Source organism: Cornus florida, unplaced genomic scaffold (genome assembly GCF_030987335.1).
Source record: "Cornus florida cultivar Cherokee Brave unplaced genomic scaffold, ASM3098733v1 CherokeeBrave_3.0.0_Hap2_Chr02, whole genome shotgun sequence".
Lineage (NCBI taxonomy): Eukaryota > Viridiplantae > Streptophyta > Magnoliopsida > Cornales > Cornaceae > Cornus > Cornus florida.
This window is the reverse complement of record NW_026775572.1, coordinates 26,294,137-26,317,067: the sequence shown is the minus strand read 5'-3', so window position 1 is coordinate 26,317,067 and position 22,931 is coordinate 26,294,137. Positions and strand designations below refer to the sequence as shown.

General features: G+C 33.5%; 2 protein-coding genes across 2 annotated transcripts; both read left to right on the top strand.

The window, feature by feature from the left end:
* Positions 1-6,349: 6,349 nt before the first annotated feature.
* LOC132294388 (WEB family protein At3g51220) lies at positions 6,350-7,407 on the top strand. Its single transcript, XM_059792222.1, has one exon. The coding sequence runs from the start codon at positions 6,383-6,385 to the stop codon at positions 7,091-7,093; it is 711 nt and encodes a 236-aa protein (XP_059648205.1). The 5' UTR covers positions 6,350-6,382; the 3' UTR covers positions 7,094-7,407.
* Positions 7,408-15,511: 8,104 nt separating this feature from the next.
* Positions 15,512-22,650, top strand: LOC132294387 (nifU-like protein 2, chloroplastic). The gene is made up of 4 exons (XM_059792221.1): positions 15,512-15,760; positions 15,855-15,951; positions 18,076-18,386; positions 22,174-22,650. The coding sequence occupies exons 1-4, from the start codon at positions 15,647-15,649 to the stop codon at positions 22,360-22,362; spliced, it is 711 nt and encodes a 236-aa protein (XP_059648204.1). The 5' UTR covers positions 15,512-15,646; the 3' UTR covers positions 22,363-22,650.
* Positions 22,651-22,931: the final 281 nt, after the last annotated feature.

Sequence of the window (22,931 nt, the reverse complement as noted above, 5' to 3'; positions counted from 1 at the left end):
CGGATGACTATGTTGATGTAATGTCAGAAGATTTTCCATGCACAAGTACTTCTTCTACAAGTTTTCGAGCCAATGAAGCTCTTAAGAGCATAGATGGCTACTTAATAAGCATAGGGCGAAATGTAAAATAATTCGACCTGCCTAATATAGTGTCCCGCGATGTCTGTAATCACAGTTCTACCAAAGAGATTGAGGATGAATATGCCATTGTTATGCCTTCTGAAGGTTACAATGCTGTAGCGACTCTAAACGCTTAACAAAAAAATGCATATGGTATGATAGTGGAATGTGTTCTCTCAAACAAACCCAGTATCTTCTTCATTGATAGCCCGGGTGGAACTGGGAAAACATATCTATATCGTGTAATACGAGCAAAGGTCAGGTCAATAAAAAAGATAGCTCTTGCAACTGCTTTTTCAGGAGTCGCATCTTTGATTTTACCTGGTGGCAGGACCGCACATTCGAGATTTAAAATTCCAATATTAGCAAACGAGTCCGCAGTTTGCAACATTTCAAAGCAAAGTTCAATAGTAGAGCTAATTCGTAAAGCAAGTGTCATTATTTGGGATGAAGCACCAATGGCTAAAGTTGCAGTATTTGGTGGATACTTTTGACAAGTATTGCCTGTTGTACCTCGAGGGACCCAGGCTGAAACAATTGGATTAAGTTTAGTAGAATCTTACTTATGGAAGAAGATGAAAAAGATACAGCTGAAACAGAACATGAGAGCAATAACTAATCCTTCATTTGCAGATTTTCTACTATGTGTTGGTAGTGGGGAAACCAGTTCTGGTGGATAACATGATCAAGTTGCCAGACGAGATGGTAATAAAATCTACAAATGAGAAGGATTTAGGAATTTTTTTTGATAAATGCTGTTTTGCCACACCTCCTAAAAAATGCACACTCGGCGGAATATATTACAAATCAATCAATTTTGACAACCAAAAATGATTTCATTGACAAATTGAATGAGAATTTCATTGAACAATTCCCAGGCAAACCCACTACGTATTATAGCTTTGACAGAGATACTGATGATACGGGGACCTATTACAAAGAAGATTTCCTTAATTCATTGGCTCCAAGGGGCCTCCCGCCACATAAGTTAACGATGAAAGCCGATTGTCCTATAATGTTGCTAAGAAATTTGGATCCGACAAATGGATTGTGTAATGGTACCAGGCTCATCTGTCGTGGAACAAAGGCCAATGTGATCAATACAGAAATCAGCCATGGACTACATGCTGGAAAACAAATACTGATTCCAATAATACCCCTATGCTGGGCAGAGAATGAAGCTACGCCTTTCTATTTTACACGAAAACAGTTTCCAATTCGGTTGAGTTTTGCAATGACAATAAATAAGGCACAGGGCCAAACAATTCCTTATGTTGGAGTTTATCTACCTGAGCACGTGTTCTCCCATGGATAATTATATGTTGCACTATCTAGAGGAACTTCAGTGTCAACTACTAAAGTACTTGTTAGGAAGGATCAAACAAACATTAGAGGTGGTACATACACTAAAAATGTTGTCTATAAGGAGGTTTTCCAGTCTGAAAGGTAAGGATACACCCACATTAATATCCATGCCTTCCCATTCCAAAATTATTTTGCATTGTTTGAAAGGTAAAGATACCCCACATTCACTACCAATTATTACAATATTTAAATCTTTCACTCACAATTTTATTCTTCTAAAAACATAAAAAATATCAACTTCGATTTAACTTACTGTTGATGTATATATATATTTTTTTCATTTCTATTTTGATACTCGATCATTCTTATTTCACAATTTTATTTTTAATTTTTATTTTCTTTAACCTCAATTCTTTTCTTTTCTTTTTCATCATGCAGAAACAGTCATGAAATTGAAGAAATGTCACCAAAGCTTTGAGTTAATAAATTCACTTGTTAGTTTAAAAACAGAACCGACAATATAAGTAGTTGTACTTCGAAGAGCAATCGAGGAATATATCAGGAACAATGTTGAAAGTAGTTCTGATGGATGATGATGTAAGTATACTATCGGTTATTTTTTTTAGTTTCATTAAATGCATCTATATTTGTATGGTAACATTGTTATTTAATGATCTTATTAATCCATTTACACATTTTTTTTACTCTTTCAGGGAACACAAATTCAAGGTGTCTTATTTAGCAAGCTCGTCACTAAATTCAGTGATTCACTGTTGCTTCACAAAACATACAGAATTTCTAATGTAACTGTAAAAGACGCCAATCCTATATATAGGAGTGTGCACAAGGAGTGTGAATTGAAATTTCTTAATAACACCTCAATTGAAGTTGAAGAGCTTCAAGTAGTAAGCTTAGAAATAATAAACTTTAATTTTGTGAACTTCAAGGAGCTGAACAAGTACACTGATGCAAAAGAAAATATGGGTTAGTTTTCGTTTTATTCTCAACTCTCCATATATATGTTCTCTCTTGTACACATATAAAATTAAAATTAAAATTTCTTATTTTTTATTTTATTTTTAATCTGGCTAGATGCTTTGGGAATTGTTATTGATATATCTCCTACATTGAACATATGTAAAAAGAACAACAAAGGCACAACCAAAAAGCAGGAAGTCACTATAATGAATATGAGGTACGTCATTATTATATTACAAATATGATCATAATTATGCCAATATAATATGATGACTAAAGTAATTAATCTTTATTACAGTTCAAGGACAACTACTTTGATGTTATGGGAGGATCTTGCTAAGAATGAAGGAAACTTTATCATGGAACTAATACAAGAAAGACCTATTATCACAGTTACACATGTGGCAATCAACACCTACAAAGGTAAATTATCATACAAATTGATATTATTTACATTATATATTATTAAGTAAATCTATAATAACAAACTTTTACAAATAATAATGTTATATTCCAAGTCTGTCTCTTCAAACGCAAAAAGGATCTGCATTGCAAATCAATATATATATTGAAAGTGTCAAAGCATTAAGGTATTGGTTCGTTATTTATTCCAACTTCTTTTACATTATATATATATATATTCATAAAGCTATATGTAATCTTTTTCTTTGAGTATGTTCATATATAACTAAACATTTATGCCAGATGATATTTATTTTTATATTTTTTATATTGCAGACTTCTTGGTGCAAAATATACACCATTTGTAGAAAGAGAATATGTTTTTCTGTTTTATTTATTTAATTATTTTACAAGATAATTTATATGTGGACAGGTCCAAAGAGAACATAAATAACAAAGATATGAGAAGTTTGATTTTTAGTACAAAAGATCAAAAATTCAATGGTGCTGAAAAAGTCAAACTTCAAGACATAATAGGAAAATCTACAATGTCCTTTGAGGTATTAAATTTCAGTATATTTCTTAATCTTTCTTAATTGTGTATCACATTTTTATATTTAATTTTTATATTTAATTTTTATATTGAGAAGTTATATTTTGTTGCACAACCTGCAGAAAACAAATTATTGTTTCGAAGTAACAATTGAAAATGTCGTTAATGATCGCGAACCGTGGTACGACGCCTGTGAGAAATGCAACAAGAAAATAAAAGTTGAAAAAGATAGAGTATACTGTCCTCAATGCAACACAACAGACCCAAAATGCATTTAAAAGTATTATTATATCATAAAACCTTATTATTGTATTTATTTCAATGGTTTAATAATATTACAAATGCATAATTCTTTGTCTTTATTCATGTGCAGATTCATGATGATAATTAAAGTGCGAAGTATGAAACATATTGCAACACTTGTAACCTTAACAGTGTTCAATGATTGCCAAATATTAATAGATTGTTCACTAGATGATTTGCTACAATTACAAATTGAGGTAATTTCCCATCCTTATTCATAAAATTTTAATTAAATTTTTAAAAAAATACTTACTTGAATTTCTCAATAGCTCTAAATTATATTTTTTCTTTCTACAGAACATGGATGAATTCAGCAACAAAGTGACAAGCTGCAAAGGGAAATCTTTTCTTTTTCTGGTGAAGATAGACAATACTCAACAACAAGTCGTGAAAACTTATTTTGAGCTGGAATAATTAAAAGAATTGACACTTGACAATGATTCATTTCATGAAGAAAAGAGATATGCAAAAAAGATAAAGATTGTGAAATAAATAATTTAGGAATACTTTTATTTTCGAACAGTTATAGTTTTGGATTTTTTAATATATTTTGTTTCTTTTGAGGTGACAATTATTACAATCTAAACATTATTGGTACCCTTTCGGATTTTATAATATATAGAATTTTTATATAGTATTTATTTATGAATGTTTTGTAAATTATAGAATTTTAATTTTCATATATATTTTTTAAATGTTTATAGTTTTTATTCATTCATTAATGAAAAACCTTATTTTTTTTCTTTTGAGGTGACAATTATTACTCTCTAAACATTATTCATATGAATACTTTTATTTTCAAAGAGTTATAGTTTAGGAATTCATTGAAATAACAATTAATACACTATAAACATTGTTGATAAAACGAATATATCGATAAGTTACAAAACATTCAATACGTGCATCGCACGTGCATTTTACTAGTATGTTAAAAAGTTAGTTATAGGTTTTTAATTACTAATTTGAGATTTTAATGGATCATAAAGTGTAATCATATTGGGTTATTTGAAAAGGCCAATCCATAGAAACCAAACCGATCCGATCCGATCCGATCCGTTATTTAAAAGATCGATTTGGTTCTGATTGAAGGTTTCCATTGATCAATTCGGTTTCAAATTTCACTAATATGTGGGGATTGGATTAGATTGAACTTTATTTCCAAACGGAACCGATCCGATCCAATCCATGATTAGCTCTAAGTAAATTAGTGACTCGCGTTGGGGGATTTTATAAGCAGCGTGGAAGGTTGGGTTGGGTCGGGTGCTAAACCTAAACTTAAAGCCTAAGAATCACAGATTTTTGTTTTTATAGGTTGGGTTGTGACCATTGAGCTAGGCCGTACTTGTCAGAAAAGGAAGTGGACCTGAAACTGCTTGCTTAACCTAAACGCTAAACTTGTAACCCAAGAATCAACCTAGATATATTATGGGTTGGGCTAGGGCCAGGGCTAGGGCTAGGGCTAGGGCTATATTTGTTAGAAAAGGTAAATATAGGGCTGGGTTTTCACGTGTGGATTGGACCCGAGTCCAATACAAGTGCTTGACAAACCCCAACAGAGAGATGAGCTGGCTAGTTTATGATATTGTCGGTTGGGTTGGGCCAGGGCCATATTTGTTAGAAAAGGCGTTTAGGCTGGGTTTTGATGAGTTTGCACCACTAGAGTTGGGATCTTTTGTGGTACAATTGTGCTGCATCTGACTAATATCACCTCACATACATGTCAACACTCATGTGTTAAAGTGTTAGGATTCGTCGCAATATCCCTAAAATATCTAGTATGTTTTGTATTAATTAATACAAAACATAAAATGTGTCATGCATGTTAGTAAAATACTAGCATGATATTATTGTTGCGTTGAGGACTTTCTCCAAATTCAGGTCCATGACTTAAAATCAAAACAATTATGAAAGAGGTACATGAAGTAGATTTCTCATCATTTGAGAAAACAGACAAACCAAGCCAACTGAAGAAATAGTGTAAACTTGTTCTAGAGGCATATGCAAGCATACATTTATTAGAAGCAACTAAATGGAGCCTTTTTTTTTTTTTTTAAATGACAAAAATGTTAAGGTTAGTGGTTATAGGGGAGAGGAGGGTCGTCGAATGCAGAAAATAACCGAACCATTCGGATAACATCCCACCAAATGGAGCCTATTAGTTTATTTGTCTGTATTACGTACTTTTTCACCTTTAAAATAAAGCTATTAGTCTGGTTGGGATCCTCAATTTTTAATAAAATAAAATAAATACCTACCAAACACAACAACAACAAAAAGGTGAAAAAAAAATATGTATATATATATATATAGCAGCTTACACTAATTGATGAAGCGATGAACCAAAATTAGGTTAGAGAGAACAATAGTACTAAATGGAAAGAATAAGAGAAGCAGCAAGAAAGCATATTGAATTTGAGAGGATAATAATTTGTCCATCTCCACATACCTATTTTAAGCAGCGCTTGATGGTTCTTTGTGCTTGACTACCTAAGTAGTTGAATTGTCAACTTCCTCCAACTCCAAAATATATCACATGCCTTACCTTGAAACAACAGTTTCAACTGTCTCTGTCTCTCTCATTGCACTTTGAAGTTTTGTAGTACAAGCAAAGAAAACTCAAACCTAACCAATCATCAAACATTATTGTCTCATCTCCTATATACCTATAGCTACAATATTCATTATACATACCATTGTGAACAATATTCCCATCATATCACCATGGAAATTACCCAAACTCCTGAGAAGCCAACCATAGATTATCAATCCGCCGTCGACACTTCCCGCCCTTTTCGCTCTGTCAAAGAAGCCGTCGCCATATTCGGGGATAGACTCCTCACCGGAGAAATGTACTCCCCAAAGCCGCCTTTCAGCTTCCCCAAGCAAGAAACATCATGGAAGTTGTCGCCGAGTCCCAGCCAAGAAGCCTGCTCACCAAGTAGTAGTACTAATGCTCCCATTAATAATGAAGTAAAAGAGGAGTATGCTGTTGTAGATACTCTAAAGAAGATTGAGAATGAGCTGGAAGAAACGAAGATCGAATTGAAGTTACTAAAAGAGAGAGAGTCGGAGACCGAGGTGGCGTTGGCTTCGTTGAACGCGGAGCTTCACAAGAACATGTCAAAGATGGCTCAAGCTGAGGCGACTGCAGCTGCAGCTGCAAAAGCGGTGGCGACGTCGAGGTCAGTGAGTTTTAGAGAAGGTGGTTTGAGTTTCAGAGAGGAAGAGAGGAGGGACGTGATAGTGAGAATGGAGAAGTCACCAACTTTGGCTCACATACTAAGTATTGGTACTGCTGACAAGGAAGGCTTGTTTGAAGGAAGGAAAGAGAGGAAGATAGTGATGAAAAAGAAGCCTGTTATTCCTCTTGTGAAAGACTTGTTTTCGAGGAAAAAAGGGTCATCTACCAATCTTAACCATCCACTCTATTAATTCATCTTCTCAAGTGTACTTAAATTGAGAACAAGGGTACATAAGTAGTAACATACACACACATATATATATATCTCTTTTTTAATGTGTATGTTTTGATTTCATTCCCTAGCTTCAACATGCCAAGAGGAGAGATTGATCATATATATATCTTATGAAGCTAGAGACTCCTGTATGTTCTAAGCTAGGTGTTTGATTTTTTTTTTTTTTTTTTTTGGAATTTTGTGATGCAAATGATGTTCATCTATTTAAACATCTGAATTTTCTTTTTGTAAAACTTTGCAATTAATTTTTATTGTTTCTTAGGAAATTCACTTTATGGTGTGATACACTAATATATATTTGAGTTGTTTATTCAGTATTTTTTTTTTTTTTGCTGATAGATTAGTTTCACTTTTTGTAAGCTGATTGTTACAGGTGGAAATTTATGTACGTTGTGTGAAAATGTTTGTCAAGATTATTTTTTTAAGTTCGTTTGCTTTTGCACATTCAAGTATATATATATTCTTTTTACTAGAAAAATAGAGTAACATAGATTGATTTATGTCTCATCCTGCAGTGGAGGGCGGATCTAGGGGTGATTTTTTGGTGAGCTCATGTAATATCCCTAATTTCAAAAGGATAGTCCTGGTATTTATTATATTGTTTACATTGCATTTATTTTTGTTTAATTGTTTATTTGTTTATTTTTGTTTAATTATTTATCTGTTTATTTATTTAATTGTTTTTATTTGTTTTATTTATTTAACTGGCGGTTTGCTTATATTTGCATTATTTGCAATTGTTTATATTTGCATAAATTGTATTGAATTAGTCATTAGATAATTGTTTAACTGATGTAATTTAGTTGTTTTAATTTAATTAAGTTAATTATATTTAAATTGTTTTAACGTGACTGTATGGAGGCACATATATATTTATATTAGGGTTTTATTTACACGGATGTAGCCGACTTATGGTTGGTTTTTGTATTAGAATTAGGGTTGTGCTAAAGCCTATAAATACAGTAATATACGTTGGTTTAGGGTTACACAGAAGAACCCTATTCACTGATATGTTTACAGTGAGACAGAGAGATACAGAGAGTGAAAACTGGTAAGGTTGACGGAGAGGTTCAAGGATACACTGGACGGAGTGCTTCTGGATTGAACCAAGAGCACTTGAGATTTAGAACAGGAGTCTCGAACGTGGACAGAAGCTTCAGAGATAGTGGTTTAGAGTTTCAAAACTGAAACTCAAGGCAAGTCTTGTTCTGCTCTATCTCTTTAATCTGTGTTCTGTGCATGTTTAGGAAGACTCTAGGGATTAAACTAAGGCTTAATTATAACCTTTATGCATGTTTAATCAATGTTTAAATTCATGGAATTAAACCTGTTCTTGGTTGTTTCAAAAAGATAGTAATAAAACTGTAACTTTGTAACCTTGTTCCGTTGTGTAGCAATTTGTTTTCAATTCAAGTTTTGATTGTATATCATTGTTTTATAATCAATCTGGAATTAGATTAGACCTTAAAACATGTATTTAAAGTTACTACAGAGAACTGGTACTCACAGAAATCGGAGAAGACAACGAAACGGACGGAGGTTGCTAAGGGAAAAGAGAGCAGGCTCTTAAAATCCCTTAGAGCCGGCTCCTGGAAGGTTGGAGCCGGCTCTTGGTGTGTGGAGCTGGCTCTGAAGAAAAAAGGAGCAGGCTCTTTAATTTCTAAAGCCTGCTCTCTCTTAAAATGTCCAGAAACTGATTTTTATGGTTTGTTTGGCTGAAATTGAATTTTTTGGAACTGTTTAAAGCTACTGAATGTTGTAATTAAGTGTTTGAGACTTATAATAATATTAAGAAGCAAGCTCACATTCAGTTATAGAGGATGGGAATTAATCCAAGATCAAATAGAGGACTCGTAGATGGATAATTGAATATTTACATTAAACTGCTTACTGTTTTAGCAATTGGTTTTTCTGCATGATCTTAAATAATGAATCATGTTTTCAGCTGTGTTAAGAGCATATAACTGTTTAAATATATGTGTTCTTAGATGGAATTAACTGATATTTAAAATCTGCCATGCAATGCATCAGTTATGGTATTATATGAAGAAGTAAATTGTATAATCTTAATTTATCAATTTAAAGGACTGGAACTGGGATTCTAAAATTTTTATTTGACGCATAATTTAGTTATACACATGCTAAACTGTAATTATGCAAATTTTGGAGTATGGTTGATTAGTGTCTGATACTGTTTTCATCAACTATGTTAACTGGAGGAGCTAAATATACAGTTTTTTCATTTATATAAAGAACTGTAATGGGATATCTAAATGTTATATTGGATGCAAATTGGTGGTGTACATGCTAAACTATATTTATGCTTATTCTAGGACGTGGTTAATAAATAATTATACTGTGTTATTAACTACGTAAACTGGAGGATGGTATGCACCGGTATGGGACGGTGTGTGATACCCCTCGATTCTAGAACCACGGGTGATCAAGTCCGGGCACGGATCCGAAGGATACCAGACAATCAATATATAAACAAGCATGAATAAAACTGAATTAAGAATAAAATAATGATATGCTGAAAAGAATTCTAATTGTAAAACCTCCAAAAATAAAAGTTTTAATATAAATTAACTTTCCAATCCGTACAACTCGGGAATCCAACTAGTGGACCCCTAATAATCTCAACTGATACAACTTTACAGAATAAAATCCAAAACTAAAACCAGAAAGAAAAATCCTATTTAGTCGGAAGAGTGAATGACTGTATCTGCATCACCACGAACAAGCTCTAAACCTGTTATAGACGATCACCTGAAAAATAAGGGTGGGTCAGGCCCACATGCAAGTTCCATGCCACTACAATCCATACATAAACCCGATACGCAGATACATCCTAAATAGCTCAACAATAGCTAAGATAGTCCATATAGATATAAGTACACACTATAGGACGTTCACCAGCCCACATAATCCGTCTCAACCCGAGTAGAACAACCAAGGAAACATCATCAGGCCTGGTTATCAATCCTAGGCGATATACGCACCCTAACCATGATCAGGAGACTCAAGCTCGTATCACGGCACTTAAGTATATATTTAAATCTCTTCCTAATACAGAAAAGTAAAGCAACCATCCATTATGTCGTTTAACTGTTTTAGTCGACAGGACATGCATCCATGTAGGAGTTAACTGTTTGAGTTAATCCATTCCATATGTATGAAAGGGGTAGGACTTAGCTTTTTTTTTTTTTTATCTAATCCATCCCTAATATGTCACCGTCCCATACCGGTACATATAATGCAAATGATCTATCAATGATGCACACATGTTTGAACATCAAATCCATCCGGAAACCAACACAATAGAAATCAGATATTGATAAGATCCTATCATGCATCCAGTATATGTTTATAATCATAGATCCTCCTTTTAAATTGTTAAAATAAGAATAAATAATTTAAACCATCCATTTCCATGTAATTGACAGAACCAAAATTAAGACAGTTCAGCAATTATCCTCCATAACATAATATAATGAATATCAGAATTTTAAACTGCACATTATACTAGAATTCCAAATCAACACATCCATACTAGTTTGTTTTAAATGTTAAAATGATGACTAGCATTTACATCCTCCCAAATCCTTTACGGCATGCAAATCTATAATTAAATCTCATGGCATCTATGTAATTCCCCATTATAAATTCTGTTTCGGATATAATGACACTCCAAAGTTTAAGTACATCATATGAAACTTCAAAAGTATTTTATGCTAGTTTCATTTAATTTGCTAACACGAAACTAGCAACTAACCTTCCACTACTCCCGACAATATACAACTTATTAGATACGAGTACATGACGGTCATAACCAACATTCCTGGAACTGAACTATGCTAAATATATCATTGATATAAATTCTAACAATAATTACAATGTCAGTCCAAATTAAGTTGTCAAAACAACTTAGCAAAACAAGCATTCCTCCTTCCTTGACAGCAGGCCTATTATAAGCTTATGTTTTATGACATGCATTTAGGTTTAGCACCTTAACATAAACCAACTATTTGAAGGCTTTATTAAGTTAATTTTAATCATTTAAAACCCCCCATCACTTTCCAGTAATTACCTTTAAGCCCCTGAACTTCAAAAAAATTTGCAGAAAACACCCGTAAGGGTTTTTTCCCATGGGAGCCGGCTTCCCTTTATTGGAGCCGGCTCCTAGGCTTCTAGAGCCGGCTCTCCCTCATGGAGAGCCGGCTCTCTCTTCATGGGAGCCGGCTCCCACCATTTAGGAGCCGGCTCCCACCATTTAGGAGCCGGCTCTCACCCCTGAGAGCCCCTCTCTGCTTCACTGCTTCGTTTCTGCTTCGTCCGGTTGTCGTCTGCTCTTCCGGCGAAGCCCAATGTCCTATCCTAAATCTTTTTAACATTCCTAGGGTTCTATTCAAGTTCCTAAAGTCCTAGAAACCCTACATATTCCAACATGAATGTATTAACAAAGCTTCAACCGAAACAATTTTCTTTTCCTCTGTTTATCTTCTTCGCTTCCGGCGAAGACCACTCCTCTGCTCCAAGTTTCCTTAAAGTTCTTAAGGTTCAATACAAGTCCCAAAAATCATAGAAACTTCTTAAATTCTATTATGAACTTGATTGACAGAAGTTTAAATAAAAAACAACACAGTTTGAGAAAAACCCAATTTCAGTTATTTAAACGTAAAACAGGTTACAGTCTAATATAACATGCATCAACTATTAGTTTTAAAACTTTAATTAATCCCCTGGAGACTATTTAGAATGCACAGAACACAAGTTTACAGGAAGGAGATAGAATGAAACTTGCCTATGAGATTTTGAATTAAAACCTCTACGCCGTCTCTACGTTTCAGAATTCCCCAGATTGTTTTCCTCCTTTGATAAATCTTCTATTCCTCTGTTGCTTCTTGACTTACCCACGAGCAACTCCTCTGCTCGTCCTCTATCCTTCCTTCATTAGCCTCACAGATTCTCTCAAGAACCCTCTCTGTTTTTCCTCTCAAAATACTATTCTGTGAATAGGGTTTTGTTTTTGTTTCTCCAACCCTAGCAGACCATACAGTTTTATATATATAGGCTATTATTTAACCTATGTTTAATTCAATTAAATTTACAAGTCGGCTACACCATGAATAAATGAAACCCTAACTTAAATTAAAATAACCCTAAAATATAAACCATATAAGCCATAAACAAGACACGTCAGTTAAAACCAATTAAATTAAAATAAATAAATAATTAATTTAAAATACCAATTCAATTAAACAATTAATTTAAAACCAATAAACAATTAAAATAAATTAATTAATCTAATACAAATAATTCACACTTAATCAATTAAACAAACCAATTCACTATATAACAAATAAGAAAACAAAACACATAATTCTCATAATTAAAATTATAAAAAAAATGCAATAAAAATCAAAATTAAATCCCCATTTTATCCTTTTGAAAACTAGGGGTATTACACGGTGTCATACTAGGTACGGATTAGTTCAGACACTAAGCCCTATCTAAATTTGGATTAAGGTATGGATTAATTATAAAGGTTAAGTCCATCACCTACGTGTGTCATATCAATTGTAAATTGAATGACCTACTATGGTTTCAGGATGGATTTGTTATACATATATCAGACCACTACACAGATGAATGATATTCTGTAGTAGGAGGAGTACGGACTTTATATATTTATTATATGTGCCATGGTATGAGCTTGAGTCTCAAGACCATGGTTAGGGCGCGTATATCGCCTAGGATGGATAACTGAACATAGGTGTTGTTTCCTGGTAGGTCTAGGTACTCATGCCCACCTTCGGGTATGTATTCGCATGTTGCCTTTTATTCAGGCTGAGACAGACCTACTGGACTAGCGAGCGTCCTACAATGTGTACTATATACATATATGAACTACTCTAGATATTGTTGAGTCTTCCTAAGATGTATCTGCGTATCGGATTACTACTTGGATTATAGTAGATCAGGACTTGCATGTGGGCCTGACCCACTCCTTTCTTTTTCAGGTGTTCGTCAGTTCTAGGGTTAGAGCTCGGACGTGCAAAGCAGATGCAGATATTCATTCCTCCGATTATGTAGGAATCTTCTATATGTTAGCTTTGGATTTTATTTCTATTATTTCAGTTTTGGTTTGAGAATTTTAATAAAGGGTCCAATGGATGGATTCCCGAGTTGTAAACTTATGGAGTTTTGGATTATCAGATTTGATTAATTTTGTTACAAGGATTTTCTTTTAGTTTCTTTCAGCTTATTAAATTTTAATTCTTATTTCATTTTGTATTCGTATACGATTTAAAATACTTTAATTGTTGGATATCCCTCAGGTTTGGGTCTGGGCCTGATTAACCCGTGTCTTGGATCCGAGGGGTATCACAGCTCAAGTCCATCAACAACAAAATTTCATTATTATAGTTATTTTTAACCCAGTCACAAAAAAAAAAAAAAAATCTGCAGTTTATTGGATTCCGGTTTACACATGAATTGCAGCATCAATTACGAAACTAAAAAATTAATATATATATGCGTTTGGAAACACTGAATCAATATCTTCGAATTTAAATTTTAAAAAAAATTCAATTAAAAATTTAAACTAAATTTCACTGTCACATAGCATTTATGTGCGCGGTACCCTCACCCTCTGAAAACTTTTCAAAATTCAATTTTGGTCCAAGACTTTCTTTTTAACTTATTCACTTTTGTCGTCTTGTAGCGTGAATTTGTTACTCCCAAACATAGTAAAAAGACGAATCTGATAATGTTTTATTTGAACCCAATATTTTACTAGGGTTAGGCAATATATAAACAAAAAACTATGCATGCATGATTAATATACATCCCACATTTAGGACTTGTTTTATAGTATATTTTTGGATAGGCTGGACTTGTTTTATAGTATATTTTTGGATAGGCTGGATAACAAGCTCTAAATCTAGCCTATCCAAAAATATAGTATAAAACAAGTCCTAAATGTGGGATGTATATTAATCATGCATCCATAGTGTGTGTATATATATATATATATATTTTGTGATTAATTGTATCATTCGAATATAAGTGACTCAAATGTTAATATTACGAAAAAGATATGGTAAGAAATTAACAAAATGGAATTGAAATGATAATTTAGATCGAAAATGAAGAGAGAGAACTGCATACTTTAGTATTGGGAATTCTATGGAAGCTTCTTTCATGTTAGGATGGTTTTCAAAACTCAAGACATCATCACAGGAGTCAGGATTTGAATTCGTATAGTGGGATTTTTTTTTTTTTTTTTAAAGAATAAAAAGGGGGAAAAAAAAAAAAAACAACAGAGAAAGAAAAATGAATTTTGAAGGAAACAAATTATAGCACGATTAAATAAGGGAAATTTAACATTTTTAAAAAGGTAGTTCAAGAAATTTAAAGAGTAAAAGAGAAAAAATATAAAAAGTTTTTTAAAAAATTAGAAAATAATAATTCAGGGAGCATAATATACAAATATATACATATATGTAAAAAATAAAATAAAAATCATATATATATATATAGGGCGGGACCAGGCTGGGGGACATGTGTCCCATGGCACACACTGACTCCACCTCCCACAGACTATTCGTCCGTCGAACTAGAAGGGGTTTTTATGAAAAAGAAAACATAAAATTAATGAAAAGAAACATTATCATTACCAAAAAGAAATAATGTGAAATCTTGAATTGAATTGATGTCCAATAATTTTTGCTTTTTTTAAATGCATCGAGAACATTTGTTGAAATCAAAATTTTCATTTAATTTTTATACTACACACAAAGTTATAAGTACTTGTGATATTCACCCTATGAGTTAATTAACTAAACATTTCACTTAAACAAAAGTGAGATACAATTTGGACTGAATTCAAGATTCATACATGTGTGTGTGTGTGTGTGTGTAAGGGCTAAATTCACAAAACATTTATGTAATTTCATTTTTTTTAACACTTTTTTTTTTTCCAGATATATATATATATATATATATATATATATATATATATATATTGACACTTTACTCGTACCATACTATCAAACTATTCCCTAAACTAAGAAAAAAAAATTATATCAGGACAAATTGGCACTGTGTTTTTTATTTAAATATATTTAAGTAGATAAAAAACTTGTAAAGTGAATAATAATAAATAATAATAAGTGATTTGACCATTTTAATAGTGGAATGGAGTAAAGAGTCAAAATGAAAGTATAGCAAATATTTTGTTAATTTAATCATATATATAATTATATCTATGAATATAAATAGTAACATACAAATTTGTTTTTCGGTGAGTGTGCATGACACACGTGCTAGCGTTTAAAAATAAATTGGAAAAGGAAAATTGATTTATATTATGAGCATTTACATACACGAAAACTTGGAGAGAAAGAGAGAGAGATTTTGATCTGTTGTTCTAAGGACGACCTCCACACGAATTGTGCATCATATAGTTTGATTCTGGAAGGAAGGAGTCTATAGAGAGAAAGAGATGCAAGGCGTGGCGTTGAATTCATCATATCCATACTGCAGGGCCCAACAAACCCTAGAACCTTCATGTTCTCCTCGTTCCGCACCAACAACCCTCTTCCATGCCTCTTCACCCGTCTCTCTCTCTCTCTATATATATATATTGCTTACAGTTCAAAACTTATACATCTCATATGATATACATGCTCTAATCCATTCAATTTTTTCAGGTTCTGAGCTTCTTGGGCAGTCGAAGAAGCAACCCCTTACGGCAGAGCTCGTCTTGTGCCGTGCGGTTTCGATTGCATGCGAGGAGACACAGACGAGGTGAGTTATAAGTTTCTATTGATCTTTTTTTCATTATTATTATTATTTCCAATTGCTGCTTCGAATAGTTTGATCTTGCTTTTGAAATTTTGCAGTCGTTACTTCATTGAATGTTTATTGGTGGAGTCTGTAAATGAATTCTAGTGTATATATGCTTATAAAGTCTTCCTAATTTTGATATATTTTTTTTCTCTCATTTTCTTTGGCTAGAACAAAAGACTTTGTCTTGCTTGTAAAATTTGGGAATCTTGTAACTTCGAATTAATATTGAAAATAATTATTTTAAGTGTATTTTCATCACGCTTATGAATAATAAATCAAATTGCCGTGTTCCTGATTTTTCCTTTCACCTGGCCAGTTTAATCTTCCAATATGGCTTACGCCAAGTTGGATTTACCTAAGCAGCACGGACATGGATACGGCGACACGGCAAATCTTAAAAAAAAAGTAGGACACGGACACGGTGGGGACACAGCAAATAAGAAAAATACATATATATATATGTATGATGTTGTACTTTAAGAAATTAAGAGTAATATTATTTTTTACAATCTCATAATGAAAAAAAAAAAAAAAAAAATGTGTTTTGCTGGAAAAAAGAAAAAATGATAGAAAGGGTGTTAAGAGGAAAGAAAAAAAAAAGAAAGAAAAAAAGAAAAAAAAGAGAGACAAAGAAACTTAGGGTTTTGTTAGAAAAAGAACGGTAAGAATCCATAGAAGAGAAAAAAAGTTCATGGGTAATAGAGGAAAAAGGAAAAACAGACAAAAAGAAATTTATTGTGAAAGGAAAATATATATATATATATATATATATATATATATTTAGGGTTTGTGAAGAACAAGAAGAAGAAAGAAAAGAGGACGATGAAGAATAAGAGAAAAAAAAGTAGAAAGAGGGGAGAGAGATATAGAGAAACCATTCACCGGTAGCAAAGCTTGGTTGGTGGGACAACAAGAGAGTCAAAAGGATCGTGCAAGGTTCGAACCTTTAAACTAAAATATAAGAATAAATATCTAATTGTTTGAATATAAAATTGTTCTATGAAACAAGAAGTTTTTAAGTAATTATGTAATTAAACAACTCATAATATTTACACTTCAACTCAACATTGTTTCTAAAACTTTCTTAAAAATCCCCAAAGAGTGGTAGGACACGCGTGTCGGACACGTATCCATGGCGTGTCGGAAGCATGTCCACTGTGTGTCCGGATATTCAAAAAATTTTTAAATATTCGGACATGTATTTTGGTGTGTCCGACACGTGTCGGGGCGTGTCCAGCGCGTGTCGGTGTCCGACACGGATTCTTTGCCCTTTTAGGCATGTATGTGCTTCCTAGACAAGGACCTTCTTTTGATATGGTTTCCATTTATCCTAGAATATTCATAATGCATTCCTTTCATGAAGGATCATCTGGTTTGGAATGTCTTGATAGAATAGTTATTTAGCTTACTATGTTGTATTTTCACTGATTACTATTTCAAACAAGAATTTTAGTTATTTGCAACTTTGTCCTCTTAGATCTACTCTCTAGTCTTTCGCTTCTAGCACACCACATAAGCAGGATTAACACTGGGTGATGGATATGTTTCTGTTTTGCCTTGATGTTCAATATTATTCTGCTTAGGAAGCATAAGATCCATTGCCAAGTTGGCATTCTGCCTCTTCTTGAAAATTGTAGAATTAATTGTGGGTATTAATTATGTTTGTTAACTTGTTATTTAAGATCATGGGTTAATCTTTTTAATTATTTATTTTGTTTTATATCATACAGAACTTCCAACTACTTGGTTTGCTCTGGGGTTTTAAATCAAGTTACTCAATTAAATTCAAAAGCTTATCTTTCCTAATATGACAATATAAAATTGGGGCTGTTTGGGTTTAGTAAAAAAGTTTCTCAAAAAAACTAAAGTTAAAAACTATGTCTAGAGTTGTAGTTCTATTGCTATTCAGTATGTTTTGTTGTGTAAGCAATGGAAGCGTTAAGGTATTTTGAAAATTTATTCACAATTATGATTGTGTTCTTTGTTTTGCTTTTAGTTTTGCATTGATTATGGCATTTTTGGTTTTTACTTGAGCATTTTTAGTTTATTTTTGTCACAAATCCCTTATATTCTATCTTGCAGCTGTGAAGGCTGTAGCTACTCCCGAATCAGCTGTGGAATTGTCCTTAACTGCAGAAAATGTTGAGAGTGTATTGGATGAAGTTCGACCATATCTTATTGCAGACGGGGGTAATGTGGTACTGCACGAAATTGATGGCAATGTTGTGAGGCTAAAGCTACAAGGAGCTTGTGGCTCCTGCCCAAGTTCTGTAATGACTATGAAAATGGGCATTGAGCGTCGTTTAATGGAAAAGATCCCGGAAATAGTTGCAGTGGAACCGATAGCTGATGAAGAAACTGGCCTTGAGCTTAATGAAGAAAACATAGAAATGGTAGTAGTTCGTTTTTGTATTCACTTCTTACATTTAAAATGCTGCTGCTCTGTTTTTTTTATAAGTAAAATGCTACTGCTCTTTAAAATTATCTAAGTGGTTTATACAATGTAGTTCACACACGTCATAGTTGTTTTTTCATATAGTGATGTGGTATTGCCACTTCGCAGCTCTTCGCTATCCATGGGGGAACCTTGGGTACTTTCAGAAGGTCTGAACAACTTTATTTTGTGTCTTACTTCTTGACCCTTCCCTATTTGCGAAATCTACCTTTGGATGCCCGAAGTCTGATTGAGCAAGTATTACTTTACTAGGAAAGAGAATACATTCTGGAATTGGACAAGTAAACTCGACATCCTGAATCTGGAGGCTGATAGGAAGATGGATCCTTTGCTCCTCCTTTGGCAACACCTTTTACCTTCTCATTGGAAAAGTATGCCTTAAGGAGCTAATGAATTGTGAGATTTGAGTATTTGGTCCGTTAAACGGGCCCCCGTGAGTCAACCAAGCAGGTTTTTGAAGGTCACCAAACTCCTTGGGAAAATAGTTAAGCAACTATCCTTATGGCGTAGAATCTCAGGGTAGCAGTATTGATACGTGGTGACCCATCAATAATGTGCATTAAGAGTTAAGCTTTGCCTTTGAAATGGTATTCCTATCCTTATTCTTGATAATGAAAAATAAGGATTTACAAAATAAAAATACATTTAATCCTAGTTGAATGCCAACTCTCTGTCATGATATTCCTACATAATTTATCAAGGATACAGTTGGCGTGATGACCGGCATTAGTCATAAAATATGTAACAAATAACAAAAGATATAGGTATCTATATTGAGGGTCCATGGAGTTTGTATGTTTTGAGTCTTTGAGATACAATTTTTGTGTTGGTTGCTGTATCATGAGTGAACGACTTTGCTTGCAAAGGTTGATGTGCTGGGATGACTGTTTATAATTGATCAGGTTATTGATCTGTAGCATGTTTCCCTGTAAGATAAGCCTTAATTGATGTTGAAAATTAATATTTAAAACTTAATTTTTGTGTTGAAGAAAGATGGTGGTGAACCAGCCTGAACTCCTGGTTGTAATGATCAATAGCGGTTGGAGAGTGAAGGTTACTGAAAAAAAAAGTGAGCTTAATAGAGCAATTATCTGATCTTTATTGACTTTAGTTTGTAACCAATGTATGCCATGCTGTCCAGCTATATTTGTCCTCACCATCCTTTGAATATTTGAGAATGGTCTTTTGTGATAGCAAGGCTAGATCTGTACCATATGATACAAGAAAACTGAAACTCCTTCAGTTATACACTATTGGGAAATCTGGGAATCTGCTCACAAAATTAGTATAGATGGAATGTGGAGAGATGCTGAAAAGAGGTCTTCAGGTGATATGCTTAGGGATAAAATTGCCTTTTGGCCTGCTTCTCAAGTGTCAGTAATTAAAGAGTTTGAGAGGGTTCCTTTGAGGGTCACCTTGAGAGATTGGTATTCATGATGTTTCCTTAAATAAGGTGGCTTCTCCTGTGTAGTTCCCTTCAAAAGGGAAAGTTATGTTTAACTTTGATAGATGGTCCCTCAGGAGTCCAGGCCATGTATTTAGGTCGTCTCCAAAGACCATGACGGTGACATCATTTTCTTTCTATCTAAGCTGGTTTATAATACCTTTTGGCCGGCAATCTTTGCTCTTCTAGATGGTTTAATGGAGGCAATCATTTAGGGTTCTTTAAACATCTTGGTACTGTAGGATTCTTCTGAGCTCATTGGTTTGGTTATAGGTTTGTGGTAGTGCGGAATACACAATCATAGAGACTTTGTCTGTTGATTTTTGTGTAGATTGGTCAGACTTGAGATCAACTAATGTGCAGGAAGATGGCTTAGCTGAAGAGGAGCGTTATTCCTTAAAACCATTATCGAGACAGGAAAAGAATAAACATTATGGAGTATGTAATATGATTAAGATTTGACAGATTATTTAACAAAGAGCGTTAGTGAATGACCAAGCTAAGGAATGATTGTTTGAAAGACAAGAAGGTACTACGGGGAAGGGAAGGCCAAAAGAATGTTGGTTGAGGTGGAAAGTAACTTTGCATTGGTCATCAATCTAATAAAAATAACTCTTTCACAAAGGTATACTGTGTAGCCAAAAATTAATATATGAAATTCCATAGATTTTTCATTTCCCATGGTCCGTTCTTGTGCAGCTTAAGTTTGAGGTGGCTAATGATATTTGTTCTTTAATTTTGATATGATGAGACCTGGCGGCTTATGTTATTGACTGTTTGCGTTCTTGTGGCATTCTTCATACTTCACTTGTGATAATTATATATATATATGTATGTATATATATAAATATACGTACTGGTGATGATTTTGTTATTGGATTGTTTGCTTTCTTGTGGCATTCTTCATTTCATTCTTCACTTGTGATAATTTTATATATATGTATATATACGTACTGGTGATGATTCTTTTTGTAGGTAATTTTAATCAATTTGAGCTGATTAGAACCCATTTTTCTAATAATAACTTGTTATTTTCCTGATTGCTATTTGAAGCTTTCTTTCCTAGCATTGTAATTTGTGGTGTCGCTATTTGGTCCATTTTAAACACTCCACTAGAAAGGGAGGCCATGAATTGTAAAATGTTTTAAAAATTTCCAAGTGGAAAGCTGGAAGCGAACATAACTTTTGATGTGAAATATATGCAGAGCACATGAAATTTACCAAATGGTAATATAGGGGTGCATAGGCTTTAGTAACATGACTATGGTGTTTTTGTTGGGTTTCATGTAATTTAGATGTCACAGTATTTCCCTTCACTGTATAATGTTCAGAAACACGACCATTAGACAGGTAGACATTAATCAGAAACTTGAAGGACTTGGCCGGACGAAGTTTGTCAGTCACACAAGTTGTATGAGAAAAATTAATAATAGTCCTTTTTAGCAAATAAAAGTAAACTTGGGATAGAAAATGTTTCAGCATTCCTGTTTGACTTTCATATTGTTGTCCATGCAATATGAGATAGGATATGTTTCTTGTCTTTACTTCCAAAGGTAGTGTGGTTTGAGCTTGTGATATGCCGTATGGCGAGGTTTTAACTTGCACCTCCAAACATCGTTTTTGTTGCCGTCAAAATTTGGAGAATATCCTACATTTTATTTTTGTGTTTAATACTACTAGATATGATGCAAAAGAAATAGGTGATCCAATTGTTGACGAAAGGTTATTCAACAAAGTTTAATGCTTAAGAAGACAGTTTAGAGAGAGAAATTAAACACTATAATTCTTCTGTCCCATTGGCAGTCTTTTGTGCTGTCAAACAAAGACTCGCCAGTAACTCGCATGAAGTTTTTTATTTCTTGGCTGTAAGTTCTGAATGAAATTGCATATTTGTAAGGTCCTTCTACAAAAATTTCTATGCTAAAATAGGATTTACCCGTGGATACCATATCGTAAGATCCATAGATCTTTGACCTAAAATCCTTTACCTGAACTGGTGATATTTCAAAACCCTCGTGAATAATATTAGTTTTACGCAGGACATTTTAGACGTTAGAAAAAAATCAAATTTCAATATCAGTTAGTTTTGAATTCAGAACATTGGGGAGAAAATTATGCAATTTCTTTATAGTAGGTGATAATAAGGATTTATGATGACACTAACATATCCAGGATTGATATGACGTTTATATCCCGCATAATCTTCACAAATTGTTTATACATTCAAATTACTCGATCCATTTTCGAGTATGACTAATAGATTTGCTATGTACTATTTCAGGTCCTCGAAGAAATAAGGCCATACCTTGTTGGGGCAGCGGGGGGATCTCTTGAGCTCGTAGGAATTGACGAGCCAATTGTAAAAGTCCGAATCACAGGTCCAGCAGCAGGTGTTATGACTGTTCGGGTGGCAGTTACACAGAAACTTCGTGAGAAAATCCCGGCCATTGCAGCGGTTCAACTTTTATGATATCCCAACTTGTTATATGGAGCATTTTAGCAATACCTGTTTCTAAGTGGAAGAATGAAGCTTCAGAAGGGAACTGGTGCAGCAGGCTGCCATGCCAAGTGACGAGACAAACACTGTGTATACCTTGTATATTCTCACATATTAGTTATAGGGATGAAATAACAACTATTATTCTCTATATATTTGAGCATATGCAAGTTGATAGTAAGGTGATTGGCATTTTGAATTATAAAGCATATCATTGATCATGTATTTGACCATCAAATAATTCATTTTTTTTTGTGTGTATGGAAAAATGTGGAAGGTCAAATTTTTGGATCCAATAAACTGAATAATATTGTGCATGTGATATTCGGCGTGAACTGCTTTGTTTAACTTGCCTTTCTTTAATAGAGGATTATCACTTAGAGCCATGCAGTCAGGACCGTAGATTCAGTCTGCAGATTTCGAGTTATGAAATGAAATGGCTTAATTAGTTATCAAAGCTTGAAGTATTGTAATACTAATAACAAGATGTAATACAATCTTTTTAGTGAGACAGTGTCATCGATATCAAGATCTGATATATC

Coding starts and splice junctions, on each gene's coding strand:
- LOC132294388 (XM_059792222.1), top strand. CDS start 6,383: ATGGAAATTACCCAAACTCCTGAGAAGCCAACCATAGATTATCAATCC.
- LOC132294387 (XM_059792221.1), top strand. CDS start 15,647: ATGCAAGGCGTGGCGTTGAATTCATCATATCCATACTGCAGGGCCCAA. Junction 15,761..15,854: donor TCTTCCATGCCTCTTCACCC/GTCTCTCTCTCT, acceptor CAATTTTTTCAG/GTTCTGAGCTTCTTGGGCAG. Junction 18,387..22,173: donor ATGAAGAAAACATAGAAATG/GTAGTAGTTCGT, acceptor GTACTATTTCAG/GTCCTCGAAGAAATAAGGCC.